This window comes from Rhinopithecus bieti, unplaced genomic scaffold (genome assembly GCF_001698545.2).
Source record: "Rhinopithecus bieti isolate Rb0 unplaced genomic scaffold, ASM169854v2 scaffold_11964, whole genome shotgun sequence".
NCBI lineage: Eukaryota > Metazoa > Chordata > Mammalia > Primates > Cercopithecidae > Rhinopithecus > Rhinopithecus bieti.
The window spans coordinates 69694-81376 of NW_016807677.1; the positions used below are offsets into that span (position 1 = coordinate 69694).

Consider the following 11683-nt stretch of genomic DNA (forward strand, 5'->3'; position numbering starts at 1 on the left):
ATAGGTTTGAGCCACCACACCTGACCTTAGCCACGTTTTTTCTAAATCCCTGTAAAGTAGTTACCACATTATGTAAACATCCAAATTTTAGTTTTACAATTTTACAGTTGTGGAAACTGAAGTACAGAGTAGTTCTGTAACATTCCCACACAGCTAAGAAATGAAGGAGGCAAGATTTCAACCTGGCAGTTTAGCTCCAGAACCTGTACTTTTTTTTGAGACAGAGTCTTGCTTTGTTGCCCAGGCTGGAGTGCAGTGATGTGATCTCGGCTCACCGCAGCCTCCACCTCCCAGGTTCAAGCAATTATTCTGCCCCAGCCTCCTGAGTAGCTGGGATTACAGGTGTGATCCACCACGCCTTGCTAATTTTTGTATATTTAGTAGAGATGGGGTTTCATCATGTTTGTCAGGCTGGTCTCGAACTCTTGGCCTCGTGATCCTCCTGCCTCGGCCTCCCAAAATGCTGGGATTACAGGCGTGAGCCATCGTGCCCAGCCAGAACCTGTACTTTTAAACACATACACCATACTACCTCTTTAATGAGAATCATCACATTAAAATTCTGTTGAGCTGGGCGTGGTGGTATGTGCCTGTAGTCCTAGCTACTCAGTAGGTCAGTAGGCTGAGGCAAGATGATCACTTGAGCCCAGGAGGTTCAGGCTGCATGCAGTAAGCTATGATTATGCCACTGCATTCCATCCTGGGTGACAGAGTGAAATGCTGTCTCTAAAAATTAATTAATTAAATTCTGTTACAGAAGGGGGGAGGTTTATCTGTGTAGTGTAGCATTTTTTTTCCCCTAGAAGATGGGGATCATAGATTCTGCCCCCTTATGCGTATTTGACTCTGCAGTGTTGGAGAGAATTTATTGTTTTCCACCAGGAACATTTCATGGATGCTTTTGTTGGATGATCCCTTATTATTTGACCATGTATTAACCAAAGACCTTAGACGTTATTTTATTGTTTTTAAAATTGTCTTTTCTTTCTACTGCAGGCAGATAAGTTGCTGTCACAGGATTTTGTGCAGATAATGGAGGATATTATTCTCACGCTACCTAAAAACAGGCAGATTTTACTATATTCCGCTACTTTCCCTCTTAGTGTACAGAAGTTCATGGTGAGTATAAATCTGTACTTGGAATCAGTGCCATCCTGTGACCTATGAGTATGTTTTTATTCATAATTACATCTTCCTATCTGTGAAAATACTTTATACTAATTATTTCAAGCCTTTGGCTCTTTCTTCAGTTGATCAATTAAAGATTTGTTTTACATAAATTAAATGACTTTTTAAGAAGGTTGTAATAGTAATTAATTAAATTCCTCATCTTTCACTTAGTTTTTGGTGTCATGATGACATAGCCATTGGTGCTAGCTGAATTGATTCCAGTATTATTCTATATACAAAATAGAGCTTGAGTATCGTAAACTGAAATCCAAAATACTGCAGAATTTGAAACCTTTTGAGCCACAAACATGATGCTAAAAGGAAATGTTCTTTTGATTTTGAATTTTCAAATTAAGGATGCTCAATCACTAAGTGTAATGCACATATTCCAAAATTAGAAAAAGTTTAAAACCTGAAACACTTTTGTTCCTAAGCATTTTGGATAAGGAATACTCAACCTGTAGTAACTTAGCTGCATTTTTGAGATCTTATATCTTAATTTATTTCTATCGAGTCTTGCGTGGTGGCTCAGGCCTGTAATCCCAGCACTTTGGGGAGCCAAGGTGGGCAGATCATAAGGTCAGGAGTTCGAGACCATCCTTGGCAACATGGTGAAACCCCGTCTCTACTAAAAATACAAAAATAAGTCTGTTGCGCCCCGTGCCTGTAATCCCAGCTACTCGGGAGGCTGAGGCAGGAGAATCACTTGAACCCAGGAGGTGGAGGTTGCAGTGAGTGGAGATGGTGCCACTACACTCCAGCCTAGGTGATAGCAAGACTCCATTTCAGGGCGGCGGGGGGAAGATTCTGTAGTGACAGATCATATATTTTGTTTTGAAGAGAAGTTGCATCCCTTATAGCAAGAGTTGATTAGACAGAAACCTATAGGGTGTATTTTGAATTTGAGATGAACTCTCATTTCATTTAAGAAGAAGAACCATCTTTTTTTTTTCCCTCCCCCAGAATTCCCATTTGCAGAAACCCTATGAGATTAACCTGATGGAGGAACTAACTCTGAAGGGAGTAACCCAGTACTACGCATATGTAACTGAGCGCCAAAAAGTACACTGCCTCAACACACTTTTCTCCAGGGTAAGAAGTAGGCTTCTGCTGTTGAATATTATCTCTCGAGTCCCAGTAAAACAGATTATTTCATCAGTTTTCCCACCATCTTCACTGTATAAAAGTTCATAGTGTTTCTGGCTTGGCGTGGTGGCTCATGCCTCTAATCCCAGCATTTTGGGAGGCTGAGGCAGGTGGATCATGAGGTCAGGAGTTCGAGACCAGCCTGGCCAACATGGTGAAACCCCGTCTCTACTACAAAAAAACAAAAAAACTAGCTGGGCGTGGTGGCGCATGCCCGTAATCCCAGCTACTTGGGAGGCTGAGGCAGGAGAATTGCTTGAACCCAGGAGGCAGAAGTTGCAGTGAGCCAAGATCGCACCATTGCACTCCAGCTCTGGGCGACAGAGCAAGACTCCATCTCGGGAAGGAAAAAAAAGATTTTTAAAAAATTCATAGTGTTTCCTAAAAGGCAGTTTTAGTTGTTGACCTAAAGTTGATACTAAATGATTAAGTCACAGATACACTTTTGAATAGTTTCTGAAATACTTAGACCTTTACTAGGGTTAATACTCATTTTTCACATATTCTGTATTTGTGAATTTGCTTAGTCACTAGAATTTATTTGTAACTCCAGAATTAATACTCTAGGCAGTTTAGCAGTCATTTGTGGACGTGTACAGTGTGGCAAAGAGTCTAAGTCACCTGACATGCACATTCCCAGCTGAGGTTGAAGAAGACAATGCTCTGTCCTCTTGTTTAGCTCTCATACTGTGAACAAGCGTCCTTTTCACTGTCTGTGCCATATTTTTCAAGTTTTTGTTGCTGATTTCACGGTTTTAATTGGTCCCTACTCATGGTGCTGAAGTGCTGCCCAGTGCTAGTGGCATTGGTTGTGAGTATATTAAAGAAGATATTCTTGGCTGGGCACGATGGCTCACACCTGTAATCCCAGCACTTTGGGAAGCCGAGGTGGGCAGATCACCTGAGGTCAGGAGTTCGAGACCAGCCTGACCAACATGCTGAAACCCCGTCTCTACTGAAAAGACAAAAATTAGCCAGGCGTGGTGGTGGGTGCCTGTAATCCCAGCTCCTCAGGAGGCTGAGGCTGGAGAATCACTTGAACCCAGGAGGTGGAGGTGCATTGAGCTGAGATTGTGCCATTGCACTCCAGCCTGGGCAACAAGAGTGAAACTCCATTTCTCTCTCTCTCTCTCTCTCTCTCACACACACACACACACACACACACACACACACACACAGGTATTCTTAAATGGAAAAACAAAACATAACTACTTGGAATCAGATAATCAATTGTATTACTCTTGTTGACAGTTATGTGGCCCTTAAGAAACATACTCTAATACAATAAATCTTGAATATTATTATATTCCATCTATTAAAGTACTTAGAATTTACCATCTCTCTCATATCGTGAGATTCTAAGTTTTAGACCATGTTAATGTTTCTTGTTTGCTGGTTAGTGTTTTCAGGATTTGGCAAACCAAATGAAGATTTTTATTTTTCTCATACTTATTTTTTCTGTGCTCAGCTTCAGATAAACCAGTCGATCATTTTCTGTAACTCCTCTCAGCGAGTTGAATTACTAGCCAAGAAGATTTCTCAACTGGGTTATTCTTGCTTCTATATTCATGCTAAAATGAGGCAGGTGAGTATAAAACTATAACTTGCACAAATTTAACAAGAAATCTCTTATTTTATTTTGTTTTAATGTTCTTTTAAATGTCCCGAGTTTAAGAATAAACTGTTCCTTAGTAGCCAAAGGACATTTCATTTTGACCTCCCTAAGGTTCATTTTCTAGCAATAAAATAGAGATAATGAGTTTAAGAAAATTAAGTTTAAATGAGTACTTTGTAAGCTGTCAGGCATAATACAAATGTAAAATTGTATTCTTCCCTTCATTCCCATGTTTAATTCTCTGTTTAATCCAGTAACCACTAGCCACATGTGGCCATTTAAATCACTTAAAATTAAAATAAAAAGTCAGTTTCTCAATCACAGCCACATTTCAAGTGCTTAGTTAGGCACGTGTTGCTGCTGGATACTGTATTGGAAGTGGAAGTACAGACACAAACATTTCCTTTATTACGGAAATTTCTACTGGACAGCAGTGCTCTGGATTTTTAAATATGGTCCCTCAGCTGGCTGATTTTTCTTTTTTCTTTACTGTTTGCCTTTAGAGAAAGATGCAATGTCTACATTTCAGAATTTGATTTAGCAAAAAATAATTTAAAACTAGCAAAATGACTTTTTGTTAACTACATTATGAAATTTCATAAGTAAACAGTTTCTGTAGATGAAGAGATCAATAACTTATTTGGTTTTGAAAGCAGCTTAATGTCATGGATCACTTATAAACAGATTTTGGGTAGAACTGATCGACTAGGAGAAATAATCATGGGAAATTTGGGGCTGTATATGAGTGCTAATCAAATGGAATAAATTGCTTTCTCCTAGGAACATCGAAATCGTGTATTTCATGATTTCCGAAATGGCTTATGCCGCAATCTTGTTTGCACTGGTAAGTATTTTTGTATTTCCTTTACCCAGTGTTTTTCTCCCAAGTTCTTTTTTGCTTTCTCTGTTCATATTACACAGTGCAACCTGTGACATAGTCCAGCACACCCTACCACTACTTCTAGGATTTCCAAAGTTGAAAATGAACTCTTGTTAGCTGCTGATACTGGGTTCCATATCTGAATCTTCAGAAGACTTATTCTGGCACTCATACCTCCTTTTTTTTTTTTTTTTGAGATGGAGTTTGTGTCACCCAGACTGTAGTGCAGTGGCACAATCTCAGCTCACTGAAATTTCCACCACCTGGGTTCAAGTGATTCTCCTGCCTCAGCCTCCCAAGTAGCTGGGATTGTGGGCGCCCGCTGCCACACCCAGCTAATTTTTGGTAGAGACGGGGGTTTCACCATGTTGGCCAGGCTGGTCTTGAACTCCTGACCTCAGCTGATCCGCCTGCCTCGGCCTCCCAAAGTGCTGGGATTACAGGTGTGAGCCACTGCGTCCAACAGTTGGGCTTTTAAAAATCATTACTTGCTTGCAAGGTTTCTTCAGATAAGTTCTTGAAGGACCAATACTGAAGGGCATATATAAAATTCCACCCCTTCGGGGGAGTGTGGTTTAATTGGAGAGATAAAAAGGTGTAAACATTAGGAGTCTAAGGAAACACCCACATACTTTTCCTATAAAGTGCCAGATAGTAAATTTTTTAGACTTTGCACATTAATTGGTCTTTATTACAGATACTCAGTTTTGCTGTTGTAGCTCAGAAGTAGCCTAGACAATACATAAACAAATGGGCATGGCTATATTGTAGTAAAACTGCTTACAAAATCATTCACTGGACTAGATCCACAAGGCAGTAAAGGTGACTTGCAAATGGAAAGTATGTATATAGTAAGTAATCCCAAGTGTTCATATCAGAGTAATATAATTGGCTGAGGTGGTTTGAGAAGAGATGGGATTTTAATTGGCTTTCTAGGCTAGATAAGTTTCAAACACAGGGATTAAGTTTTAGGGGACTGATGGTCAGATGGCTAAGAAGATAAGTTTGATAGAGAAGAAAAACAGATGTGTTAGGGAAGTAAATTAGGACAAAGCATAGCATGGAGGACTTTGTTGTTGTTGTTCTTGTTGCTGAGATGGAGTTTCGCTCTTGTTACCCAAACTGGAGTCCAGTGGCATGATCTCGGCTCACTGCAGCTTCCGCCTCCCAGGTTCAAGTGATTCTCGTGCCTCAGCCTCCCGAGGAGCTGAGACTACAGGCGCACACCACCGTGCCCAGCTAAATCTTGTATTTTTAGTAGAGGGATTGTTTCACCATGTTGGCCCGGCTAATCTCCAACTCCTAACCTCAAGTGATCCACCCACCTCTGCCTCCCCAAAGTGCTGGGATTACAGGTGTGAGCCACCAAGCCCTGCCTGGAAGACTTTGAATATCAGTCTATTTTTTTTTTATTAATTTTTTTGAGACGGAGTTTTACTCTTGTTGCCCAGAGTGGAGTGCAATGGTGTGATCTCGGCTCGTCACAACCTCCGCCTCCCAGGTTCAAGTGATTCTCCTGCCTGAGCCTCCTGAGTAGCTAGGATTACAGGCACCCGCCACCACACCCAGCTAACTTTTTTTTTTTTTTTTTTGAGACAGAGTCTCGCTTTATCGCCCAGGCTGGAGTGCAGGGGCCAGATCTCAGCTCACTGCAAGCTCCGCCTTCCGCGTTTACGCCATTCTCCTGCCTCAGCCTCCGAGTAGCTGGGACTACAGGCGGCCGCCACCACGCCCGGCTAGTTTTTTTTTTTTTAGTAGAGATGGGTTTCTTCATTTTGGTCAGGCTGGTCTCGAATTCCTGACCTCAGGTGATCCACTGACCTCCGCCTCCCAAAGTGCTGGGATTACAGGCTTGAGTGCACCCAGCCTCTTTTAGACACATTTTTTAAAACTTGCTTACAATTACTGGAAAAAAGTAACTTGTGAGCAGAAAGTTATTTATGATAATGTGATTATGAAAGGTAATGCCAGTAATATGCAAATGCATTTGAATAACTGAATTAAATTAATAAACTTAGGTTATGCTGTGTGTGTTAGAGAGTATTGTACTGAGAGACATTTCTAAATTGAAAGATAAAATGAAAATTATCTTTTTTTTTTTAAGATCTGTTTACCCGAGGTATTGATATACAAGCTGTGAATGTGGTAATAAACTTTGATTTCCCAAAGCTGGCCGAGACCTATCTCCATCGTATTGGAAGATCAGGTGAGGAAAAAAGACGTGATATTCTTGGTAGAAGTGCTTTCTTGAGACGCGTAATGACTAAATTTTGTTCCTTTGTGAAATAGAGTACAGTAGCTATGAGAACAGTGAATTAACACTAATTCAGTTGTTTGGTATTTAAGACTAATTTCTAATTCTTTAACATTTATTAAGAAAAGTTAAAAATAACTTTGCTTAATTTGAGATGAAATTAACAAATGAGAACTTCACTCATTAGATGGTATGGTCTGTGACTGTTTAATGTATATTTTATGACAATTTTTGACACAGATGAGTAGCCATTTTGTCATTTGAGAAAGGTAAAATAAAGTACTACTTTGGGCTGCAAAACCTGAAGTTGTAGGGAAACCTGTGTTTGAAGACCATTAAGAAGTTGTTTTGCATACTAAGAGTGGCACTGAACAGACTTATCAATCCTGTGTGGTTTTGCCACTGCTTGACTTGCACAGTTTGCATTGATTTTCATATTTTATTCATTAAAATTTTTAAACAATTTTTTTTAGGTCGCTTTGGTCATCTTGGCTTAGCCATCAACTTGATCACATATGATGATCGCTTCAACCTGAAAAGTATTGAGGAGCAGCTGGGAACAGAAATTAAACCTATTCCAAGCAACATTGATAAGAGCCTGTATGTGGCAGAATACCACAGCGAGCCTGTAGAAGATGAGAAACCTTAACAAGCATGTACGTCCCTGACAGAATAGCTAAGAGGAACCTTTAAATGCAGGAAATAAAAATCTTTCTTCGGGGAAATTTGATGTCACACCATGTATAATAGCAATAAAGGGTAAAAATACCAACTGGCATGAATGACAGTGAATAATATATCTTGTGGGAGGTTGTAGTCTTGTTAGAGAATCTGTAAATGTTGTTCTTGAATGCAGCTTCCTGAGTAATGTGGTAGGTTAGCAGTACTAAAATTCAGAGACCTAAAATAATGAAAGCAAAAAAGGGCCGGGCGCGGTGGCTCAAGCCTGTAATCCCAGCACTTTGGGAGGCCGAGACGGGCGGATCACGAGGTCAGGAGATGGAGACCATCCTGGCTAACACAGTGAAACCTCGTCTCTACTAAAAAATACAAAAAACTGGCCGGGCGAGGTGGCGGGCGTCAGTAGTCCCAGCTACTCGGGAGGCTGAGACAGGAGAATGGTGTAAACCCGGGAGGCGGAGCTTGCAGTGAGCTGAGATCCGGCCACTGCACTCCAGGCGACAGAGCGAGACTCCGTCTCAAAAAAAAAAAAAAAAGGCAAAAAATAATCTTTTCAGCAGTTTGTTTTCTTTTGAGACAGGGTCTTGCTGTCATCCAAGCTAGAGTGCAGTGGTGCAATCATAGCTCACTGCAGCCTAGTTCTGCTGGGCTCCTGAGTAGCTGGAACTGTAGGCACATGCCACCACACCTGGCTAGTATTTTAAATTTTTGGTAGAGACAAGGTCTTGCTTTGTTGCCCAGGCTGGTCTAGAACTCCTGAACTTCAGCAATCCTCCTGCCTTGGCCTCCCAAAGTGTTGGAATTATAGGCTCAAACCACTGTGCCTGGCCTTTTCGGCAGTGGCAGGGGCGATTTGTTTTTTTTTGTTTTTTGAGACAGTCTTGCTCTGTTGCCCAGGCTGGGGTACAGTGGCACAATCATGGCTCACTGCAACCTCTGCCTCCTGGGTTCAAGCGATTCTGGTGTGCCTCAGCTTCCCAAGTAGCTGGAATTACAGGCATGCTCCACAATGCCCAGCTAATTTTTGTACGTTTTAATAGAGATGGAGTTTCACCATGTTGGCCAGACTGGTCTCGAACTCTTGACCTCAAGTGATCTACCCGCCTCGGCCTCCTAAGTGCTGGGATTACAGGCATGAGTCCCCGCACTCTGCCAGCAGTTTTGAATATGAAAAGTATTTACATTTCTGAAAATGTAAAATGTTTTTAGCATTTATTCTTAATTTCTAGGAAGTACGTTAGTAACTCTGGTAAAACTATCCATAATAACCTTATTACCAAATGTTTAATCAGATTATGAGGATGGCCGTCTTTTTAAAATACCCACTCTGGGCCGGGTGCGGTGGATCACACCTGTAATCCCCAGTAAACTTTGGGGAGGCTGAGGTGGGATCACGAGGTCAAGAGATCAAGCCATCCTAGCCAACATGGTGAAACCCTGTCTCTACTAAAAATACAAAAATTAGCCAGGCTTGATGGCACACACCTATAGTCCCCGCTACTCAGGAGGCTGAGGCAGGAGAATCACTTGAACCCAGGAGGTGGAAGTTACAGTGAGTCAAGATCATGCCACTGCACTCCAGTCTGGGTGACAGAGCTAGACTCTATCTCAAAAAAAAAAAAAAAAAAGAAAAGCCACTCAGGCTGGGCTCAGTAGCTCATGCCTGTAATCCCAGCACTTTGGGAGGCTGAGGTGGGTGGGTTACCTGAGGTCAGGACTTCAAGACCAGCCTGGCCAACCTGGTGAAACCCTGTGTCCACTAAAGATACATAAAATTAGCCAGGCATGGTGGTGGGCGCCTGTAATCCCAGCTACTCAGGAGGCTAAGGGAGGAGAATCTCTTGAACTTGGGAGGCAGAGGTTGCGGTGAGCCAAGGTCAGGCCATTGCACTCCAGCCTGGGCAGTAAGAGCGAAACTCTGCCTCATAAGTAAATAAACCCACTCTGATTTCCCAGGCAATAAGGGTGAAACTCTGTCAAACGCATAAATAAATAAAATACCCACCCTTGATTTCCTGGACAACCTATTCTCCATCTTTTCTTATTTTTATTAAGATGGGGTCTCACTGTGTTGCCCCGGCTGGTCTCAACCTCCTAGGTTCAAGTGATCCTCCCACCTTGGCCTCCCAAAGTGCTGGGATTATAGGCGTGAGCCACCACACCTGGCCTCTATCATCTTTTGATGACTATTGGGCTCTAGTTAGAAATGCACGAAACAAGGCTCAGCTTTAAGCAAGATAGGTTGTTACAGTATTTCCTAAATCTGATTTGACAAAGGATAGTTTCCAAATTATAGGTGAACATCTTACCTATTTAAGTAACCTAATATTACTTAAAATTTTTGTTTCTTTCTTTTTTAAATAGAGACAGGGTTTCACCATGTCGACCAGGCTGCTCTCAAACTCCTGACCTCAGGTGATCTGCCCACCTCAGCCTCCCCAGAGTGCTGAGATTACAGGCAGGAGCCACCTCACCCAATCAATTGTTACTTAAATAATTTTTGAATTGCTCTTTACTCTTTTTTCCTTAAGTTAAACATCAAACACAAACCCCTGGACAAGCATAAAACTAGCCAATGTTTGCTAGTACTTTGGCAGAGTATTCAGTTTGTTTAAGGTGTAATTTTTTCCCCCTGATTTAATTGTTATGAGTGAGGGTTGCCTGCTGTCAGAACATTCACATTCATTCAGGCCCCCAATCTGTCTCAGAGTTGCCTACCAGAAATTATTTAATCCTATAACCAGTAGATTCTGTAGTAGGCACAGGGTCAGTAGAAACTACTAGAAAAGAGCATTTGGGATGAGAATTGTGAAAACCTATGTATCCTAGTTTGTGTTGCTTTCAAAATGTTAATTTTATATTCCCTTTTTCTGTAGGCTTTGACAAACTACAAAAGGCTCGTTTGGATCTGTGACACATCGTTTTGGGGGGAATGCTCTTCTCTTTGTGGGTTTTCATCTTTTATTTTGGAACTACGAAGACTAAAAGAGCTCAGACATTTTTTCTTTTAACTGGTGAAGAGAAAAAGGCTGAAAAGAAGGAATATACCTTTTTTGTTCCACTTGTTTGCACTGTGTGCTGACTGAACATTAGTTGCACTAACTGCTGGTTTTTAAAAAATGTTTTCTGGGGAAAGGGGACAAGGAAGGAAAAGAAAGAAGAGAAGGGGAGAAACCCTAAAAAGAGAAGAATCTTAATGAACACACAAGCTTGTCTATGATTTCAAAATTCTCCAACAGCTGACTCTCGAGTGCATTTCAACTTCTCCCTGATTACTCATCCGTTTTTTAAGCCTGAAGAGCTTATTACTTATTTGTGCGAAGTGCCTTATGCTATGAGACCATTCAGAATATCATCTTTTAGACACAGCCCGAGGAATCAACAATAGTAACTCTTTCTTTCCTTTTTTTTCTTTTTCTTTTAAAAAATGTTGTCTTTTCATTTTGGTTTCAAGTTGAAGTCTCTTCCCTTTCTACCCAATACTCAAGCCCAGGGCTAGAAGTTGAAACTTACTAGTAATGTTAAACTTTTTTTTTTTTTTTTCTGTGGAGGAGTTGATATGCAACTGCAGTTCATCCGCACTGTAAATACATGTATTTAAAAAAAAAAAATCCCAAGTAAAAGTTTCTTCTGGGCTGAGTAGATAAAACATCATCGTTCCCAAAGGAAAGAGCAGTCTATCATTGCAGGAGCCATATGACAAGCCTTTGTGCTCTATAGCAGACACTAAAGACTGGTTTACATACGCCTCCAGTAGCAGTATGGCACTTGATGTGTAGACGTGTCAGAGCCTTGACCCTCTTTCCTCTGTGGCAAAGTGTGTCCCATAGAAAATTGGGTGTGTATACTTGTATAAACTTTGTAAATAAGTTTTTTTTCTGGGTTCATATATATATATATATATATATATATATATACACGTTTTTTTTTTTTTTTT

General features: G+C 41.0%; 1 protein-coding gene across 2 annotated transcripts in view; it reads left to right on the forward strand.

Moving 5' to 3' along the window:
* Window positions 1-11369, forward strand: part of DDX6 (DEAD-box helicase 6) — a 41339-nt gene extending 29970 nt beyond the window's left edge. For both annotated transcript variants that reach the window (XM_017883179.1, XM_017883180.1), the window contains exons 8-14: window positions 997-1119; window positions 2134-2262; window positions 3785-3901; window positions 4712-4775; window positions 6916-7017; window positions 7539-7721; window positions 10623-11369. In XM_017883179.1, coding sequence (XP_017738668.1) covers window positions 997-1119; window positions 2134-2262; window positions 3785-3901; window positions 4712-4775; window positions 6916-7017; window positions 7539-7714 — 711 coding nt within the window. In that variant the 3' untranslated portion in view covers window positions 7715-7721; window positions 10623-11369. The remainder of the gene's footprint in view (window positions 1-996; window positions 1120-2133; window positions 2263-3784; window positions 3902-4711; window positions 4776-6915; window positions 7018-7538; window positions 7722-10622) is intronic.
* Window positions 11370-11683: the final 314 nt, after the last annotated feature.